The sequence below is a fragment of the Sinohyriopsis cumingii genome, chromosome 18 (assembly GCF_028554795.1).
Source record: "Sinohyriopsis cumingii isolate HCF-2022 chromosome 18, ASM2855479v2, whole genome shotgun sequence".
NCBI lineage: Eukaryota > Metazoa > Mollusca > Bivalvia > Unionida > Unionidae > Sinohyriopsis > Sinohyriopsis cumingii.
The window spans coordinates 72,288,477-72,310,810 of record NC_142978.1 but is presented as its reverse complement, the minus strand read 5'-3'; the positions used below and the strand labels follow the sequence as shown (position 1 = coordinate 72,310,810).

The 22,334-nt window shown below is 35.8% G+C and overlaps 1 protein-coding gene across 1 annotated transcript in view; it reads right to left on the bottom strand.

Annotated features, from left to right (window-relative positions):
- LOC149776959 (lysophospholipase D GDPD1-like) overlaps positions 1–22,334 on the bottom strand; it is a 58,820-nt gene that overhangs the window by 12,830 nt on the left and 23,656 nt on the right. Inside the window, exons 5-8 of the mRNA XM_089941675.1 lie at positions 18,948–18,993; positions 16,350–16,474; positions 9,910–9,999; positions 8,609–8,742 (exon numbers count right to left, since the gene is read on the bottom strand). Coding sequence (XP_089797801.1) covers positions 8,609–8,742; positions 9,910–9,999; positions 16,350–16,474; positions 18,948–18,993 — 395 coding nt within the window. The remainder of the gene's footprint in view (positions 1–8,608; positions 8,743–9,909; positions 10,000–16,349; positions 16,475–18,947; positions 18,994–22,334) is intronic.

Genomic DNA, 22,334 nt, shown 5'->3' with positions numbered 1-22,334 from the left:
GTAATATAATACAATATATAATACATTTTAAAATCGGGATAATTTTGCTCCATTTAAACAGTGGAAGAAAAGAAAACAAATTGCAAATTTACTGGTACCTTGACAAAGCAAAGTGACTACCAGTATATTTAGCATATCAAAGCTTTAGCCAGTGCCAATTACCTTGAAAGACCACACTGATTCAATGAAGCATTGCCCACCTTTAAAAACACCTCAATGTCAATTAAATATTGCTAACTCTATTGTAACAGAGAACCAAGCTTATTTTCCAAAGAAAAGTAAATAAATTGCAAGTTTACCTGGACAGATGCACTGTTACTATGTTTAGCATATCAAAGTGTAGCCAGTGCTGATTACCATGAAAAAATAGGAAATGAGTTAATAAAACCTTAATCACTATACAGCTGCAAAGATAGATTAAATACTTTGATTTCAGATAAGAAATAAAAAAAAGAAGAAAGTTTTTTCCAAAGAAGAGAAATTTTTTTTATAACTTTATTCATTAATTATTTTGTTTCATGGTGCCAGTGTTACCCTAATAGAACTAACCATAATCACAAAAAATATGTCCCCATAATATGCATCTGATGAGAACATTAACAATGCTTTAATTCAAAATATTATACTTCAATTCAAATGAGAACAAATGAAGAAATAATGCACAGTTATGGAATACTCAACATTTATGGTACAGATATTGTAATCATATCTGTTCTGCTGCAATACAGTACTTTGCAAAGCTTTGGAACAACATGGTTCCAGTCATTATGTACATATATTTCCGATCACGGCACAGAACAAAACACCACACAGTGAAGTGAATGAAAAGACTTTAATAACACAAAGCAATCAAAGAAAAAGACTATCAAGGCATGTAATCATTACTTATTTCATTAATAAGGCTAATACCAGTAAACAATTTTGTTACAATGCAAGATACAGCAGATTTAATATTTCACATGTAGGCAGCTAGAGTACATTCATCCTTCTGACCGACTGACCTGGGAAAAAACTTTTCCTTAAGTTCTTGTAAAAAACAAGCACACCTGACTGAAAATAAGAAAATTAGGTGAAAAAGTGCACACAGCTAAACAAAGTAAAAAGTAATGCATGGGAGAAGACTGAAAATTCTTGTTGAAAGTTAAGAAAATGGAACAGAAAAGTTCGAGTTTAACAGTGTGCACAAAACCCCCAAATTAACGTACTTTTTAGATTTTTTTAATTATTATATACTTACATATTCATGGTTTTCTAAAATGTTCCAGAACAACAAGGCAAAAATTAAACTATAAATGTAAACTCCCATTTGATAACATTTTTTTGTTTACCTCGAGTGGTTTTTGACAAGTTGGGCTAAAAATGTTTTGTCCCAAAGATTCTAAATCCAAGATGTTACAAAATGAGTACAAGAAAAAATCATTTCAAACCTCAATTTTTACTTAAGCAACACCAAAAACAAAAAAATTAAATCAGTTCTTCTATATATAGATGCATGTCTATCTACCAAATTTCATTTGTCGGTCTCACATAGGTTTCTTTCAATCATGTATTATGATTTTACAATAAAAAAATTAACACCCTAAAAAGTTCCAAAATGTGTCAAAAAAAGCTATGGCTAGCTTGTTGACCCCACACTATCACTAAGCAGGTACAGTCTGCATGTTGACCCCACAGCTGAACCTGTGGCAAACTGGTGCTGTGCATATGAAGCTGTATCCAAACAGAAACATTAATCTGATGGCCAACTGTACTTGAGAAACTGACCACATTAAAACTTAAAAATTAATTTAGGGTATGGATACATATAAATGGCCAACTATATACCTGAGAAACAATTTTTTTGGTAAATTATGTTCCTATACCTGTTCACATTACATAAGGATAACTTTATATGCTACCTCTAAACCCAGCCCTCTTGGAAAGAAGGAAAATGTCGTTTTGTCTTCAAAGAGAATGAGAAAGATGGCCAGCTGAGGAACTGAGGTAGAGAGTGGTGTGATATTACTGATGCGACACCAGTTGTTAAAAAAACTGCCAATTTTCCTTCAAATGCCTTCAGAGTGGCGGTCCTTCTAGTAATGATCCTCTCCACAGTTTCTTACTCCTTTTTGCATAAGGCATCCCTGACAAGAGTCAGGCACAAAGGAGTTTCACCAGACATGGATGTAACTAAGGTAATCTGGGTCGGGATTACTACTACTTTCCTGAGTACATCTGTTGCTAGGGATATCAGATTGTTGATCCAGGATTTATCCAACTGTATAGAGGTGATAAGACCTATCTTGTACTTCATGTCTCTCACTTTCTAAACTACTTTTGGTATCAGGACTGATCTAGGCAAGGTGTAGGCCCACACTCCTTCCAAGCTGTCCAACAGAGCATTGATGGATGCTTCTGGGCATGGAAAAGGGATGTTGCTGTTCCACATTGTCATGAAAATACCATCAGTCCACCTCACAGGCAGTCCACCCCACAGGGCACAGACTCAACTGAATGTGAAAGGATGGAGAAGCATTTGTCCTCTTCTTGGTAATGAGACAGTTTGGTAATTAACTGAAGTGTCCTGGTATGTGGCAGACCTGAATAATTATCAGGTACTGGACTACCAACAAAGGTAATCCCACAACAAGACACCAAGGTCCTGTGATTTTGTGGCTCTTTGCTTGTGGAGGTACATGACCACTGATGGTCCAACAGTATCAGGACTGTCTGCACAAGAGTTATACCTATGATATGGGACTCATTGAAAATGGCTTTCATTTCTGTGGACTGACATAAAGAGCCATCTCTTGACACATCCACTTACCATTGTAATGTCCAGCAGCAAGTGTCCTCCCCAACCCAACACACTGACACCTGTACAAATTGTTATTTTTGATGGAGGATTTACAAGGGGTATTCCTGCTGTGGGCCAATTCCTGTTTTGTCAATGAAGAAGTTTTTTTTATATGGGTTGAGATTATAATATTCTGATCTAGATGGTCTTTGAAAGGTTGCCATTCATGAGCTTATCGATATGGCTCACCTAATCCTAAGTGTGATCATTCCAGCATTCTCAGCAATGAAAAAAATCACAAGGGATGCTCAGTCAAGTAGTGAGGAATTTGATAAAACATTCTTCACTAGATTGAAGTTGGCACTGAAGACTTGCCAATCCAACTAAAAACAAAATGGGGCAGTCAAGCCAAAAGCAAAAACATCCTTGTCAATACTGGGTATTTTCAAACAGCATGGATGAGAATGTGACTTATACCAGTAAGAAGTGAAGATAGCTGGCAACTGACTTGCATAAAAGGTTGATGCATCACCAGGATAAAAAAAAATTCTCCAAGAGACACCTGATGATTTCTGTAACATCTTATGACTCGGGCAATGTTCTATCATGGACTACATGCTTTGACCTTGTAAGTAGGGATGAATGTAGGTGGAGAAGCAAATTCAGATGGAAGCAGGATATTGAAGATTTCTTCTACTGCTTTCATAAAGCTTAACTCTGTCCATTTAAATGTCGGTTTGGATGAAACAGGCATTTCCATTTCATTCCCATCATCTACCTGGGGAATGTCCTCCTCTTGTACACCTTGGTTCCATGGTTAGCGAATTCCATATGGCAAAAATAATGCTGTATTGTGTGGCATGCACAATTTATTCCCAAAGGATATGCCATCAAATGTGGTGGAGCTGGTTTGGCTCGGCCAGCTGGCTTATGAATACGAGTCAGTTCGCTATGAAGTGGTATAGTAATGTTTGGTCCGGCTGGTCAGTTATACTGGGTGCATAGGTTACATCAGCTGTTGGAATACATGGCCAGCTCATCAGCCCATTTGTGACCACTGTAGACATATTCTTGCTTGCTTGTGTGGAGGACCAGTTGGTTGATAATTGGGATGCTTATGGCAAAAGATAAATGCCATGATGGTCTGGCAGTACAATTGGATAGCAATCCAGCCATGTCAAATTGTGGCTGTATAAGTCAAATAATATGCCCCTATGTCTGGCAAGAATGTTGCCATCGGTGTTTTCTGAATCTTAATGGGGGTTAAGTTGGCATCTCTGTGTCCCCACAATTCTTGTGAAAGACTTTTAAGAAGGACACAGCTTCAACATTTCATGTGAGAAGAAACAGATATTGCTCTTTTTTTTGTGGCCCTTCAGCTGTTTTTTTAAAGACAACAGACCATGCATTCTCTGTCCAGACCACACACTTTACAAGTGTATAAAGAAAGTCTCTTTGTACAGAGCACGAATGTTTCATTAACATCCTCTACTACTTTTACTACTATTACTTTTACTTCTACTACTATTAACATCCTCTACTACTTTGAATCTTTTGCAAATGTTGCACCATGTTACCATCTGTAATGGAAAGAAAATAAAGAAGTGCATACAACAAATATACATGTAATGTCTCAGGGGTGTTACATTTTCCAAGTGGAGGCATTTTTTAGAGCACAACAATGAAAGCTAAAGTTGTTCATTTGACGTATTCTTATAATGACCACATCTGCATCTGGGATTCTTTCTGCCATTGAATTCAGTCATTGTAAACATCAGCACAGTTAAAACAATCAATTGATCACTATAATTTCCCACTCAGCAGTTGGTTGAAGTAGGTCTTTGAACTTGCCACCCAGTTATTGCATCATGTTTACCAATACATGTGTGGCTGTGACTTTAGTAATTTATACATTGATATATATATTGTATCAGTGTGATCAGCTGAGAATGCTGCAGTATTTTGTTACAATCATGGATCTGAAGCGGATGGGTATTGAAAAACACGGGTCTTAAAATGTTCTGTTGAGGGGGTGTTCATTAGAGTGAAGCTATTAATTAGGGAATATACAGTACAAGTGAAATAAATGCCAACCGCATCATAAAATAGAGTTATAATTAAATGCCTAAAGACAGCGCCCGGGGAAATTCCACCACTGAAAATGTATGCTGCTGTTTGAAGTCAAATGTGACAAAAATGACATAACTATAATTTAAAAAATGTCCATAAATTCAATGGATATTACAAAACGTTTGTATGCAGCATATAACATTTTGACTTGCTGTACCAATGAAAAAGAAAGGTCTATGATTAAATTTAAGCATAAAATGTATCGAATTTAAATGGATTGTCTGGAGGAGAGGGAATAATGCTATGTATCTAGCAGATAGGAAGGGAAGTTACCATGTAAGAGTTGCTCCCCTTTTTCCAAATAATACATAGAAAGAAAGATGTTTTTCAAATTTGGAAGGGATGCATTCGGACATAGCAATGAGAGTTATCCTATTGTAATATGATCAGGTAATATATTTGCAGGAGAAACTGACCACATAAAAACTTTAACATTCAGGTTCATCTGTGATGTGGAAGTATGGCCAACTGTACTTATGAAACTTGCCACATAAAAGCTGTTAACATTAATATAGGGTATGGACATATATCCAACTGTACTTTAGAATCTATCAAGCCACATAAAACTTAAAGACTTATATAGGATATGGATACATGCCCAACTGTACTTTAAAATCTGGCCAGATAAAACTTTAACATTAATATAGGGTATGGATATATGCCCAACAGCACTTTCGAATCTGACCACATAAAACTTTAACATTAATATAGGGTATGGATAGGTGTACAGACTGACATACAGATGGATGTGTACATGGATGTGTGGACATGCACACTGATATAAAGCAATCTCTGTGCTGAGCCACAAAACTCAGTAAATCCTGCAAGGGCTTGAAAATCTAACCAGGTCATCTTCATAAACTGTAAATACAAATATGCATATTAAATTTCATTTTGCTGATAGCAAGTGGGATTTGCACAATCACGATTAGGTCTTTGTCCATATATTTCAACATTTGCAAAAAACCCCACCAAAACAAAATAAAAAACCAAGAATATTGTAATGGCCAGATAAATCTAATCAGGTCGTATACTATGTTTAATAGTTTTTGGGCAGATGTATGGACAGACAGCAGCAAAATAATATGCACCTTTCCGCTATCACAAAAGGAGGCATAATCAGTACAGAATACAGCATACTACATCAAAAAATGCTATTCTATCTATGCAGTAATCTACTCATGTTGGGTATCCACGTAAATTTTTCCCCATTTATTTATTCACTTTTTTGGAAACACGTAAATAATATAGGATTAAATGATCATGGTTGGGTATTTATCGATGTGTAAATTTGGCCTAATCACTCACAAAGTAAATAAAGTCCAAAGGACTTTATGCTAACTTTGTGAGCGATTAGTTAAAATTTACACATCGATAAATAACTAACCATGATCATTTAACCCTTATAATTCCAATTTGCTTCCATTCTGTCATCAGATCAACAAAACATTAACTTTTATGTAGATCAAAGTTTTCTTTCATTAGCATCTTCACTGCGCTAGAATAAATACCCTGATCTACGCTTGCCAAGAGATGCCGACTCTTTCTACAATAATATAGGGTAGAGTGTCATAGCAGGTTATGATAGTGATACATTATGATCATTACTTAATATTTAAAAAAATGGTTGATGCTGTGTAAATTAGGCTATTCCTTTTTTATTCTAAAAAATTAAGCTTGCGTGTGGCATGTATTGTTATAGCATTCATTGTTGTTACTTTCTATGCATTTCAATCTTTCAAAGCAAAATCGTGTTCAGTTTTAGCGAGATCCTTTTCTTGACATTTGACCCAGACCTTTAATAACAGCTTCTGGACCATGATGTCGAATCAAAATGCAATAATTTCTGAAGACTGGCTTGTAAAGCCTGCCATATGCCTTTTTTGGCAAAAGGAGTGAGTGTTGAAGTGCAGGAGGGCCTGTGCAATTTCATAGTTTTAACTTCTAATGGTCGATTTTAATTTGGGGTTTGTAAATTTTGATTGGAAAACACACGGGATGGTGAGTGAGGGTTTGTTGTTATCACTTAGGTTTAAGGCTTTGTTATAGATAAAACTTCACCTCAAATGACCTGGAAACAGGGAACAAAAATTAGTCAGCAGAATTTATCGATGTGTCAAAAATTCCAGATCAGTATCACATGACTGTTCACATCAAATCAAACTGTAGAAAACAAGGTCAATTCATGAACATTGGAATTATAATACAACTAAATTAAATCTAAAACGTGGTATATTTTATTCATTTTTAATGTTCTGTTTTCCGTCAGTAAAATGTGAAGACCTTTTAACAAATTCAAGGACATTTCAAGGATAAAACCAACTTTTTGAAATTCAAGTAGTTTTTAAGTTTTTAAGGCAGTCTCTTAAATTCAAGAATGCATAAAAATGTTAATTACAGGCTTTCTTCATAATCACATAGAAAATGAAACTGAAAGACCTTCCAAAAATATTTAAGGAGTATTTTGTCTTGTGGAAAATGAACCTTCTCCACATTACTTTTTTAATTAATGCTATCATGTGCCATTTGATTCACTCAATTTATCCAAATTCATTTATTCATTATTTTTGGACAACGCATTAAAACAAAAGAGATTTGTTGGTTCATAAAGAATGGCATTTTTCTGGCACATAAATTTGTGGATTGGAGAAGAGGACCTATTGGTGGAGAGGTCCTTCTGTACCAGCTAGATGCCATTTTGTTTACAGCAACCACTCTGTAGCCAGGAAAACTGACTCTATAACATGCATCTGTGTTGGATACGAAAAGGCCAAGATCATAATCAGGATTTTATAACAGACATTCAGCAAAGCCTCGTGTCTGATGCAAACTTCTCATCCTCAGGTGCAATTTTCATATCCTACACCAATGTAAATGAAGGATCCTATTAATTTTCACAGGTGGACCAATGTTTGCTGAATCACGAAAAGTAATGAATTCACTGTACTCAGAGATGAACTGGTGTTACAGACAAAGCATTAAATATGTGCTTACATAATGTCTCATAATTTTAAAAGCAATGATTGTTGTTGTTGTTGTTGTAGGGTTTAACGCCATTTTTCAGCACACGATAGGCTATACATGGCGGCCAGTATTAATGGTGGAGGAAGAACCCGGGAAAACCCCGGAAAGAACCACCGACCCACGAGAAGCTACTGGCAAGCTTTCTCACATACCCACATTAGCCGAATCCGAGACTCGAACCCACGCAGACAGAGGTGAGATGGCAGTGATCTGTAACGGAGAGCGCTTTAGACCACTCGGCCACTCGGGGCCCCTAAAAGCAATGATGATCTTGGGCTAATTAGAATTTGTTATAGCTGTGTTTGATTGGTAGTTAGAAATTGGCTAATTTATTATGCGAGAACCCATTTATTTGAAACCTTCATCTGGAATATCAGTTGATTCAAACCAAATATATGTCACTCAGACATGCTGTTTGGTCTGATCCAGACTAGTTCACCAAACACTATTTTATTTGAACACTGTGTCCTAAGCAAAGTTGTGCAGTACAGTAAAACCTGTCTTGAGAGACGACTGCTATAAGAGGCCACATGTTCTGAGAGACCAGGATCTCCATGCACAGATTTGTTGATTATATAAATTTATGACCTGTTCTGAGAGACCACCTGTCTTGAAAGAGCATTATTTTTTTGGCAGAAGGGGTGGTCTTTCAAGACAGGTTCGACTGTATAAACTTACTTCAGTACTATGCTGGGCATGATGATCTCCATGGAGGATTCCTGTATGGGGAAGAAAGGCAGTAGCCCTGAGTAGAACAGAAGTAACAGCTTCATGATACCTCCAAATGAGTAAAACAATGGAACATTGGAATTCTGAAATGAACAAACAAATACTGCTGTGAGGGTAATTTCTGTGCTGATAAATTTGTGTGAACTTATGATTCTGAAAAATTGGCACATTCATTTTTTCTGGGTTTTCAGTCTGTCATAGTGCATCATTAGAATTAGTACCAACATGAATGTTCACAATATGTGACCAGATCATGAAGAACAATAAATAAAATAAAATGCAGAAATATTCCTCCGTGTGATAATGTATGTGATAACAATGAGACAAAATGTATGCAATCAAATATATCTAAAAATGAGAGCAGAGAAGCATACTTGCAGTGGCTACCATCTCTAAATGTAATATTTAAAATAAACAAAAAGTCTATACAAGTTCTACTTGTACAACTGTGGCTCAGGTTTGCAACATTTTCAAAGAGAAAAGTAAATACGGCTGAAACCAAAAGTTATCAATTTAATTTTCTCATGAATAATGTGGAATTTTTATTCATCTTCATTGAAGAGAGCTGACAGTGCAGTGAGCAAAAAAGGAAAAATATACCAGTCATATGAGGTAAACAGTACCTTAAGTCCAAAAAGAAAAGTGTACCAGTCATATGAGGTAAACAGGACCTTAAGTCCAATAGGACAACTGAAAATAAAGTTTCACAATTATTACAAAGGCAAAGTTTCTGATTAATGCAGTACCTTGCTTTATGAAGAATTTGGCAGTCATACAAACTGCTCATAACGAATGTATGTGGTACACTGAGGTACCATATTTGGTTGTGTATAATGTTGGTCACCTGCAAACAGCACAACACAGATTTGCCATACTATACTGGTGTGAATATGGTAATTATATTATTCTCATGTTTATTTTTGAGGTTCAAAGTTGGTGCTTACTTTTATTTTGCAAATTTGCCAAGGTCAGACCCCAGTTTCATTAAACATCTTAAAATTACTTTATCAAATTTTTTGGGACAATATTTCTTGTTGGTTGGTTGGTAAGAACAATATTTTATTCACAGAAAATTCAGTATGAATCAGGAATTAAAACAGTAATAAGGAATTTTGCCTTATCTCTGAGAAAATCAAGTTAATGTAAAATATTGATTTCAAGAATTTTTGTGAAACTGGGGCCAGTTACCTGTAAGAAGAGATCACTGTACCCATTTGGTTTAACCATGATATACATGTTGTAGCACTTACTGCAGAGCGAAGCTTTCTTTTGACTTTTTCCATTCTGCTGCCCCAGATGCACAAATTCTCCCTGTTATACTCCATAATCAATTCATTCACCTGAAATATATACATAGAGTATACAACATATGGAAAAGGAAGTCTGACAATAATTCATTGTGAAAAAGTGTCTGGCCTAAGCAGTGTACTGTAATTCTACTCTTAAATGAGTAAAAATGGTAAATGGCAAATTTGAACATTCCTCATAGCTTGATATGGGAAATAACTTTGTTTACTATTACTGGCAAACTTTTTAAATGAGACTCAATGTAGATATTATGATTATTAATCTTTGACCTAAATATAAAATCATCATGCTTGCACAAGTTGTAATTAGAAAACACTAGTATAAGCCCCATATGCAATGTTCCTCTATGTAGGCACTTGTAGGATATGGTTGCATCTGAAGACTGCTGACCATTCAGTCTCAATAATGATATGCAGTCGTGCCAAAATCGTTATTTTCTTATTTGATTTTACAATGACCAGAAACGTTCAGAATCAACAGATTTCTTTTTAACTCTTAGTGCAAGTTGTCTACAAAGTTTAGTTAAGGAATATACTTTAGAACAAAAAGTTGTTCCACAAAACCCATTTGTCTTAGAGATAACATGTAAGTGACCTTCACATCAGACCTTTTGGACCCCAAAATCTATAGGCCTCTACCATACCTTAAGTGCAAACTTTGGTCAAGGAATGTGATTAAGAATGTGTGTATGTGTGTGTGATTTGGATTGTTAACAAAGCATAAAAAAAAATTCAGTTCTATTGCTACGATGTCTGCAGTATAGCAGTTTAAAATGATGTCTAGCACTAGGGCATCATGCTGCAGACATGTAGCATAATGTCCCACCCAGTCACATTATCCTGACACCAGGCTGACCAGTCCTAACACTAACCTCTTAATGCTGAGGCAGCTGCTAGTACCTTTCTATAAGTTTTTGGTATGACTTGGCAGGGGCTCAAACCTGTGACCTCTCCCATCTGAGGCAGATGCTCTAACCACTTAGGCCACCAGAGCAGATCCATTTTCGTTAAGGACCAACTAGACATTATCAAATTTATTTTGTGACACCACGATGTCAATTTGACTATTCATTAGGAAGGAGTAGTGATAACAAGATTTTCAAAATGGTAACTGTGATAGCCATGTTGGATGTCTGCACAGCACCATTTACATCTAGGACCAACTAGAGCATGGGATGAACATGTCTTTAAAATTTCATTGAAATCCTCCAGGTAGTATAGAAGTAGGGATAACAAACTAGTGCTAATTAATGGACAGATAATGGACAATAGACCATCTCATAAAATCTTCTGGTTCTATGATCAGCAGAGTTGAAAAAAATCTGCATAACAAGTTGTGTTCACAAAGGTATCTTGCAATGAATGCACCTTCGGAGTAAAAGATCTTAACAGAAATTGCAAGAGCAAAGTAATTTATATCAAAATGCATGTTTTCTGGTGATGGCCATAACATATACAAGGTTTCACAGCTGTCTACTGAAAACTGTGAGACTAGCTGCATTCACAATATTCAATCATACACTACATTCAGCTGTAAGTAAAAAGAAAAACCAAAAACTAACAAAAAGTACAGCGATTTGTTGATATAGGTTTCTTGTGAAAATGACCATAATATGTACACCACTCCCTCAATAACTTGTGCCTTGATAACTCGCGAACAAGCTTATAACGAGGGGTCAGGTGTGGATCCCATTTTTTAAACCAGAAAATACCCCCAAAATTGATCCCTATTTGTTGAACTTGAAGAAAATCACAATCAAAATTGGTAACAGAAACTTTGATGTATCTTTTGTTTTATCGTCAAAACCGGTAGATAGGACCTGGAAATTTTAATCAACACTATGAAATATCAAATTTAAAAATAGGTCACATAATTTTTTACATTTTCTTTCCAAACATCATTCCTAGTACACTGCAATTAACAATATGTAAGGAAATTTTGTTCAATAAAAATATCACTCACGCTAAGTGGAGTCAGCACTTTACTAAAAAAATACAAATTGAATCATTTTTTTATCAAATGAAAATTTGTGTTCTAGTTCTGTCTTTTAGTTCCTTTTAAGTGTAATCATCATAAATGCAATGTGTCCTCTTGTAATTAAATGTAAAAGGCATCAATCTCCAGTAACAGTTATGTCCGCGAGCAATTCTCTGTGAACCTAATTAAGTGCAGACCATGTTTTAATAACTGACTTCCTGTAGTATTTGTTGTATTGTTGCAATGAATTAAAAGCTGGCCTACTTTGTATTATCATGTTGATCATGTCTTTTGAATCAAATAAAGGAGGTTGAATAAAAGAAAAAGTTAAAAGGCACGAAAATCCTACAAACTTAAAATCTAGTGGCCCCGGTCAAATGTCGGGTGAACTCACTTCATTTGATCAATTGAACACTTATAAATGTTATTGGGTATGTAACATAAACTACCTTAAATTAACCGAATCTTTCATAACTGTGATCAAAGATAACAAGGCAGCCAAGTGAAATGAATACTTCGTAAAAAAAGGAGCTTGATTTCACAGATACGGACCATTGTGGACAAGCAAGTTTAAGAGAATTCTTGAACTGGCACCTAGAGATATCCTCAAGGATGATAAGAAAATTCATTATTAATTGCAATGAAATCACAACATCAATATTGTACTAACTGAGCAATACAAAAATTGAATTTCAATGTAAACAATTGTCTATTTTTGTAAAAAAGTTATCTTGTTTGGTGGTGTATCAACAGTTAGTTTAGTTGCCTGCTCTGTGGGATCAAATGAAATTGTTGACATGCACATCTTCAGAATATGACCATAACTAAGGCATTTGCCTATAAGACGATACTTTTCTGCCAGAAAAATCTTAGCTTTGTCTTATACTATGACTTGACTTATATATGGATTTTGTCATCTGAATCGCTTTATCAAATGTCAAATAATTTTTCGTATGAACAAAATGTTTCCAAAAGTACGAAAAATAATGTGTACAATAATTTTTCATTTTGGGGAAGAGATCATGTATGATAAAAATACAGGAGAAGGATTTTAAACAATTACACGATGGTTGTATTAAAATTTAACAAATCAGAAGTAACTGTGCTAAAGCAGAATGCATTAGTAATATATGTTGTTTGTAATATATGTTGTTTAAATTCGATATATGTGCATTAGAATTGACAAGTTAGAAGGTGAATAACCATGGCAAAGACAGATATTCCATCATAATTTTCCTACTGCACCTCATGATCAAATAAATATTATGCCCCATTATGAGAGAGAGAGAGTGAGATAGAGAGAGACTGTACGGTAATCTGTATTGTTCACTTACTTGATGTCTGTTATCTTACTTGTGTACAAACATGCTGTACATTATTCCATTATCAATTAATACCACTGACCGCTCCAGTTGCCTTGTGGTTAGAGCATCCACCTCAGATGCGGAAGGTCGTGGGTTCGATCCCTGGCTGAGTCATACCAGACTTACAAAAATGGTACTAACAGCTGCCTCGCTGGGCGTTCAGCATTAAGACGTTAGTGTTAGGACTGGTCAGCCTGGTGTCAGGATAATGTGACTGGGTGGGACATCATGCTACATGTCTGTGACATGATGCCCCAGTACTAGACATCACTATAAACTACCACATTGCAGACATCATAGCGATATGACTGAAAAGTTGTTAAAGGTACGTTAAAAATCCAAATCACATCACACACTAGGTAAGCAATTCCTTCTAGTTTTAATTATCACTTCCATTGTCCAAGAATTACGTGGCTTTTTAGTGGTATTTACATGCTAAATAAATAGGCTACAGCTGTAGTCAGGTTTTCTAAAGCTCACACTTATTTGAGGTCAAGATTTGGCAGACCAAATCAGATCAGTGAGGCTACCAATAGGGAAATGAGGCTACCCATGGGTATTATGAATATGGTACCATAAAATGAAAGGAAATGCCTAGTGGTTACTTGTGTAAATTTCTCAACCAGTGATATCTTCTGAGCTTACCGATAAGACTGACAGCAATTTAAAGTACATATAGCATAAGTTAAGATCAAAAACAATTGCCACCTAAGTACACGAAGAGTACATGCACTTTAATAAAAAATCTTATTTGTTTGAAATGGGGAGGTTGTTATACTTACAAAGAAAATTAATCAGCATGTAAAAGGTAAATTCTTGGGATTTAACCTAAATGGAGTCTATATGGTTATAACTATGGTGAATATTTAAACCCTGAAGGTGTATGGTAAGTATTTTCATAGATTATATTTACTATTTAATTTATTAATGTTTTCTCTCTTTGACAAAAGCTTCAACTAAACAGGGGCAAGAAGGTAAAGAAAACACCATGGAGATGGAATATCTCTCTCTGTCATATATATATCGGGCCATATTTTACTTTGATTACAAAGTACAAGAAGAAAATTGTAATGGAATACATGTGCATCTCTCTATGTATCTCTCTTCCCCAAAAAATGTGGAGAAAGCATTTTTGCATTAATGATGCAATTTCCCTATTGCTGGTAATTTGAAATAGCATACAGTGATACTTTTAATATTCATGAAACTGAATATTATTATAGTTTAATTCCACACAGCATCTCAGATTTTATCCTATCTATAGCTAAATAAATTTTCAGGTCAGTGTAATTGTATGAAGCTAAAAGTACATAATACATTTAAAATATTTCATGTGAAACAAATTAGGTACTTTTAGTTACATTTAATGACTGGAAAGATTACTGAGGTACAGATAGGATAAAATTCACGATGCTGTGTGGAATGAAGTGAAAAAGATGAAGCCGAGGTGTTGATCTGGCTTTGTCTTATACTCAGCATCAACTTATATATGGATGAAGGACTGAAAATCTACCAAATCTGCTCATGCAACTTATACACCACATTGACTTATAGGGTATTACAACTTATACACCACATTGACTTATAGGGTATTACAACTTATACACCACACTGACTTACAGGGTATTACAACTTATACACTACAATGACTTATAGGGTATTACAACTTATACACCACACTGACTTATAGGGTATTACAACTTATACACCACACTGACTTATAGAGTATTACAACTTATACACCACACTGACTTATAGGGTATTACAACTTATACACCACACTGACTTATAGGGTATTACAACTTATACACTACATTGACTTATAGGGTATTACAACTTATACACCACACTGACTTATAGGGTATTACAACTTATACACCACACTGACTTATAGGGTATTACAACTTATACACTACATTGACTTATAGGGTATTACAACTTATACACCACACTGACTTATAGGGTATTACAACTTATACACCACACTGACTTATAGGGTATTACAACTTATACACTACATTGACTTATAGGGTATTACAACTTATACACCACACTGACTTATAGGGTATTACAACTTATACACCACATTGACTTATAGGGTATTACAAAATTTCAAGGCGATCCAACAAAACGCAAGACTAGCTGCTTTACAAAATTTTGCATTCATCTGCACTTCAAATAGGGCATAAACTCTCATAAAGTTTGTGGAAGCACAGTCATTTCTTGATATTTAAATCTCAGTTGGTTACCATAATATATTTTAAGTTTTGATCCAAAAACTGCATGGCCATTTGTACTACTTAGATTTTGTTGTACACTGCATTCAGCAACAGTAAGAAAAGGTTAATAACTCAAACAAAAATTGTGATTTAAATTGATTCTTCAATATGCAATCATTTGGTGATGACTATAATATTTACCAAAGTTTACCATAAAAAACTGTGGGACGAGTTGTGCTAATTTGATTGTATCTGAATGGAAGGATGAATGGATGAATACAAGAATTACTGAAGAGGTGGGGGTATACAAAATATCTAAAAAATGAAGGATGGGAATACTATATGATTATGTAGAATCCATTTGCTAATTAATGGAACCCCTTCCATTCTAGGAGAAAATGGATAACAAACTATGAGATATATAAAAAATTATGGGAATAAAAATTAACAAGTGTGGTTGGCTGATGATATAAATTTATAGAGATAGTAACTAACCCTTAAATAGAGTTATTTTATAACATTTATGTTTAAGGTTTATCTCTTATTAAACAAATTTAAAAACAATGTGGCCAGTGTTCATGTACAGCCTAAAATCTTTACTATATTCAATCAATAATGACCAAACAAAACATAAATCATATTCTGCATGCAGAGGATTTGGATAAAATTTATGACAGGACTAATAGTAAATGGCTCTTTTGGGTGTAATATGCTTTACTTTGGAACAGTCTTTTTTTTGCAAATTTCACTTAATTATGGCAAAAAAAATATACTGAGCAAACGAAAAAGCCTAAATGATAGAAAGAGGAAGTTAGTACTCACCTTTGATATGAGTTCATCATCATCCATTTTAATGTCAATGTTGATTGGCACTGTAGGAAATGCCTGGAATACATCCTTCAGGAGGGGAATTTTTACATCTTGGCTACAGGAGTTACACAAAACACCTGAAATTAAAAATAACATCTAAATGCACACACAACACAACTCTCCTCCAGGTCAGGCAAATGAAGTAGCTCTCCTGACAAAACTTATCAAAATAGCTCAATCTGTTATTATGTTAGAATAATTTTAAATGAAACTTGCTAACATGACACCATACAAACAGATTATTTCCATCAAATTTTGAGAAAATACAGACACTTAAAACTCTAATTCCAAAGGATTACATATAGAACATGGAAGTTTGATGCAAGTACAAGGAATGAAAGTCGAATCTAAAGCTATTCACCATCTATTTCAACAATTTTTCTACATAAAGGGGTTGGGGTGATGGCATATTAAGAGTCCATCAAGTTGTTATAAATTTATCAGAACAGCTATCATTATTATATCTTATAGTGACTGCTTCATAAAGTTTTCTTCACATTACATCATAACATAGATTGCTTCACAAACCGACTTCATACTTTTTATATTACACAAGAAAAATCATGTCATAACAACATGGAAGGCATTTCATAACATATGCAACATGTCATAACAATTAACTTTTAAGCTGTTTAAGGAGCACAAGTTTTCCATGGACAATTCCTTCTCTCCTGTAGTCATTTGGACACATGTTAAGGTGAAAAGTCCTTATGGGAAACATGGGATTCCCTCAAACCATACTGTAGTGGCATAGAATAATCATTCTGAAAAGGAACTGGCAACATTATGCAACACTATATTGAACCCTAACTCCCTGATATCACCGAGAAGATTTATCTTCTCAGATATAACAATTAAAATGTAATTTGTTACTTTAAAGAGTCAAAACATGAGCCAATTATCCAGTATTCACAAACAGTCTTCTCTTCCATGCAACATAAATTAGTCACATTAGTGTTCAAAGAATGTTTTTATCAGACACAGGTCCAGGGTAAGTATCTTAATAATAATAATAATAATAATAATTGCTGGACTCCAATTCCCATTTCACCAAAAGTGTACATGTTCATTCCTGTTTTTTTTTAAATCCTGTATTCAGGGACTGGAGTAACAGCTTGCTTAACTGTCTAAACATCTGCATGAACACTTAAAAAATCTTCAGCTGATATTTAAATGAAGTACTAAAAAGTCAGAGAGCAATGGTTCATGTTTTCTTTGCTTTTTGTATTGCCATCACGAATAATTTCATCTTCTGAAAGCAACAGCTTAAAGTTTTTATAGTGTCACAGTACACAGGAACCTGTACATATCAAACAAACCAGAAGTATTGCAGGCGGTAAGTGTAAGCACCATAGTATCTCATTATTATTCATGAAGGACAACTAAGAGATAATTACTGGTAACCAATGAAATATGCAGAAAAGATATAATACTGTTCCCATCATCCTAGCCTATAAAGTTGCATTGTAAGGTACAGTTACGAATTTGTATAAAAGTGTACACACTATATTCCTATTGGTTGAGTAACCCTTAAACTGATTCTGAAACTGGAGGCAAAATATTAATAAGGTTAACAGTGTCTTTCTGGAAGTTTAAGACAAACACATTTTTCATTGCTCAAGGATTTGTCAGTAAAATCAGATCAACAAGGTAAACCTAGTGCTATTTATTTCCAACAAGACTGACAGGAAAATTACTGTAACTTTATGCAACAGCAGATCTGGGTCTGTGCAGTTTGCAGTTGGTCTCATCTTATAATGAGTATATACAATAGAAAATGAGAGAGACCCAGTCTAAAATTGGAAGCTCTGGTCATCTGGCTATCTATTTTTGCTAGTAATGCATGTGTTTCCCAAATCTCAGCAATCAGTACTCAATCACAATCAACCTTTACCCTACATAGGTTGTTTTTATTACATGATCTTTTTACCTCTAATGCCAAGAAAAATGTGGATTGTGACACTTTGTATCATGTGACCATACAATATAAGAAATGGTAAAACTTAGTGTAAACACTATAAATTTGCTTGTCAGCTTTTTCAAGAGATGAAATAAGTTGTGACTGTTAGGAATGAGATATTCAGTTTACCGATATCAGCCAGATATATTGTCATCTAGTTTTTCTCTCTCTTTTATGCAACTACCATATGCTGTTACCTCATGGTTTCAACAAATTCTATGTTTCTGACAGGGATTGCTCTCTGATCTCCCACCCAACATAACTAATCAAATATCTGAACAGGGTGGGAAAACTTTAACAACCCTCTTCTAGGAATGAATGGAATATAGTTACTACAACTGCCACTGAAAATTCAGCTACCACCTGCTACAAACTGTACAAATGCAACAGGGAATTAAAATGTTCCGCATTTTTGATGAGATACATAATCATCAAATTTCTGAAATAAAATGTATAATAGCATCTAAGCAATTTCAATATCCTGCTAACCTCAAATTATTCATATTGTTATATAACGTTAACGTATTTATAAACTATTCTCAATTACTCTTATGATGAAAACTCTGATGTCACTCAAAAAATACCCTTACCTTTTTTAAATTGTACACCAAGACAATTTTTTATTGGAGGTAGAGCCTGCAAAAATAAAGAAATGAAAGTAATTTCAAGCGGCCAGAATCATTCAGCAATGCACCAGAAAATGTTACTATAGTTTTAACACATCAACTGGAAGGAACTGATTGTATAACTGAAAATAAAATTTCAAAAATTCTTATACAAGTGCAGTGCAGATATCCTTAACATATTAGCCCACTAGCTCATGAATCCAGCCCTACTGAGACGAAATTCTTTTTTTTCCAGTCTAGTTCAATAAACAAAGGGAAATAACTCTTGCCCATTACCTCCCTTTCACACTAGTGTTTAGCTGAGCGAGATACTAATGAGAATGCTCGCATGGCGGGGTGGTTAGTAGGGTTTTTAAGTAATGTAATTGGGGGAGTACTCTCAGAGAAACAATTTACTAAAATATTTGCTTTCTCCTTCAAATACGTTCCCCAATCACATTATGTTAGGAAAATAATAGGAGGAGGGGATGCTGAGCATCCGACCTCTACCTCTTCTTCAGGTATCCTTCTGGGGAAGAATAGCTGCATTCCCCATGTGAATAATAACACTATCTCCTCATTACATAAACAAAACAGCCTGGGATCACTTGACCTGTGACCCTAACATATAGTTAAGAAGAGGAATACTGAAATCTTACCTAGAAAATTTAACTGGCAAATCCAGCAATTCTAACAGGCTGTGTTGACTGATCTATCTGGGTCAGGTGGCCATCTGTGCTGCCACCACTGGACCTACAAGATTTAAGGTTTGCCTCCGTGACACTAAATCTCTGAGATGAAGGCTTGAGAAGGTCTACATGGCAGCTAACAGCTTCTATTATGTATAAGATCTGAACGTTGTGTTTGAATGAGAGGCTCGCAGAGATGGCTTGAGGCTTCTGAGCTGTAATCTTCATGAAGTGACACTGATCTGGTGATATGTCAGTGAATGCCAAGCATTTTGACCCCATAACTTCTAGATTATTTTTGGTATCAGCACTGTGGGAGGGGAGGTAATTGCCCCAAACCCCTCCAAATGATTGACAGTGCATCAATGGCCAAGCTTTTGGGTCTGGAACTGCTAAAACTAAGGCGGGTGATTCCACCTAGTCGCAAAGTGGTCAATCATTGGATGCCCCCAAAGTGCACAAATCTTAACTGAAGGTCAATTGATTAAGAGACCATTCTGTGTGAAGGACTTGACTTTTCCTGGATAGTGTCAGCGAAGACCTTCAGTCTGCAAGGAATGTGTCCGATTTGTACGTTGATATGGAGACTGTTGTGGCAATGAAGAAACTGCCAAATCAGAACACACAAGTCAGGTGATTTGGTGCCTCCCTGTCTGAGGAGATAGGTCAGCACCACAAAGTTGGAGGACCTAATGAAGACTTTTTGCTTGAGAGTCAGTCTTTTCAGAAGTGAACGGTATTTCTGAAATGTTGATGTTTAGAGACTGTTCCAGCAGCTCAAACATGCCTCTGATTGTAGTGAAGTGAGGAACATGTTGGCCCTGACCATGCACACTGGCATCAGTACATGCCATTATTTCCACTTGGGGCTTCTCAAGCAGGATTCCCATGGTCGGCAAACTTGGGTTGCACCACTGACACATGAATGATCAAAACTAGGATGTGATCAAGACTGTTTAATTGAGAGGACTTGAAAAGGAGCACCATTGTGCTCGCAATGTCTGTATAAAAAAAAGACTGCTAACTGGAATCAAGTCCACTGAAACATTGAATAAGCTGAGAAGTTGCCAAAACTCACTTGCTGAAATCCAAGTCCTGTTGGAAATGATCTCATGGAATTTAACGATTCCGATTACATGAACACCAGGAAGTCGCACCAGATTCCAGTTGGTTAAAAATTCAGTTCACTAGAAAGCCTGGATGATCTAAAAGAGATAGTGCCTGCCTTGGAATAGGATAAAACTTACCACATGTTTCAGGAGGATGTCGTCCAGGAATGCTGCTAACATTGTAGATGATGTCGATCAGAACAGAGAGAAAACATAATCTATAATCTCAGTAAAAGCCCATGGATTGATGTTGAGACCAATGGGAGAATTCTGAACTGATAAACTGTGTCAAAGGAAGCAAAATGGAGAAAATGTTCGTGGATAGGGAAAAATAAGCGTCAGATAGAGACAGATGGCATATTCGTCCCACTGAATGGAGAGGCAGATTGAACTCAGTATCTCCATTCTGAATTTTGGAGGCACAATGAAATGGTTGAGGCAACTCAAGTCAATGAAGGGTCTGAACTTGCTGTTTGCTTTCTGGAAAAGAAACAGTCTTGAATAAAACCCAGGTGATTGCAAAAGTTAGCTATGAGTTTTAAGGACTCCCACGTGCTCTGACCTAGGGATGTTAAGAGGCCTCAGGAGAGGGGATCTTCTTTCACATGTGCACCAATATTGATTCCTCATGCATCCTGACTTATAGGTCTGGAGACCATGCTCAGAGAGGTGGGGAGAACTTATGTCCACTGGGGTACCTAAAATTGGGAAACACTCTTCTTGGGCCATCTTCTTACAAGGTCTCCTGAGATGGACTGTCGGTGATGGTTAGATGGCCAGTAATGGTGCAGTGGTATAAAAAGGTTGATCCAATTGATCCAGTATGAACCCCAGGCCCAAAGGCTATGATCTGACATGTAGGGGACACTGGGCTGCCCAAAACTGGGGAATAGTACATCTTCCTTCCCTTCAATGCCAAATGAACTATTCCCTGGAGCATGCATTTCATGCATTTAGTAAATACTTCTCCTGAAATAACATAAGAAGAGAAAACAAAGCATGGATTATTAAATCAGTACAAACTAGTTAGCTAATAGCACAGATTAGCAAATCAGTATATAACTAACAAGCTAATATAGTAGCCCAGATTTCTTCTGACCATGTGTGTGTGTGATTTAGATTATTAATGTAGCTTTGATGTCTGCAGTGTAACAGTTTATAGTTATGTCTAGCACTGGGACATCATGCCACAGACATGCAGCATGATGTCCCACCCAGTCGCATTATTCTGACACCAGGCCAACCAGTCCTAACACAAGCCTCTTAATGCTGAGCACCCAGCGAGGCAGATGTTAGTACCATTTTATAAGTCTTTGGTATGACTCTGCTGGGGTTTGAACCTGTGGCCTCCCCCATCCGAGGCGAAGATTCTAACCACTAGGCCACCGGAGTGTTCTTCTGACCATGTATTACAGACATTGCATATCACAGATGGTGTATACTTAGTATAAACAAAACAAGAGTCATACTCTGTAATTGCCTATATAGCATTTAGATGACATTCTGCTTAAATGACACAAGAAGAAGAAGAAGCAAAGCATAAATTAGTACTTAATCAAGTTACTAACTTGCTA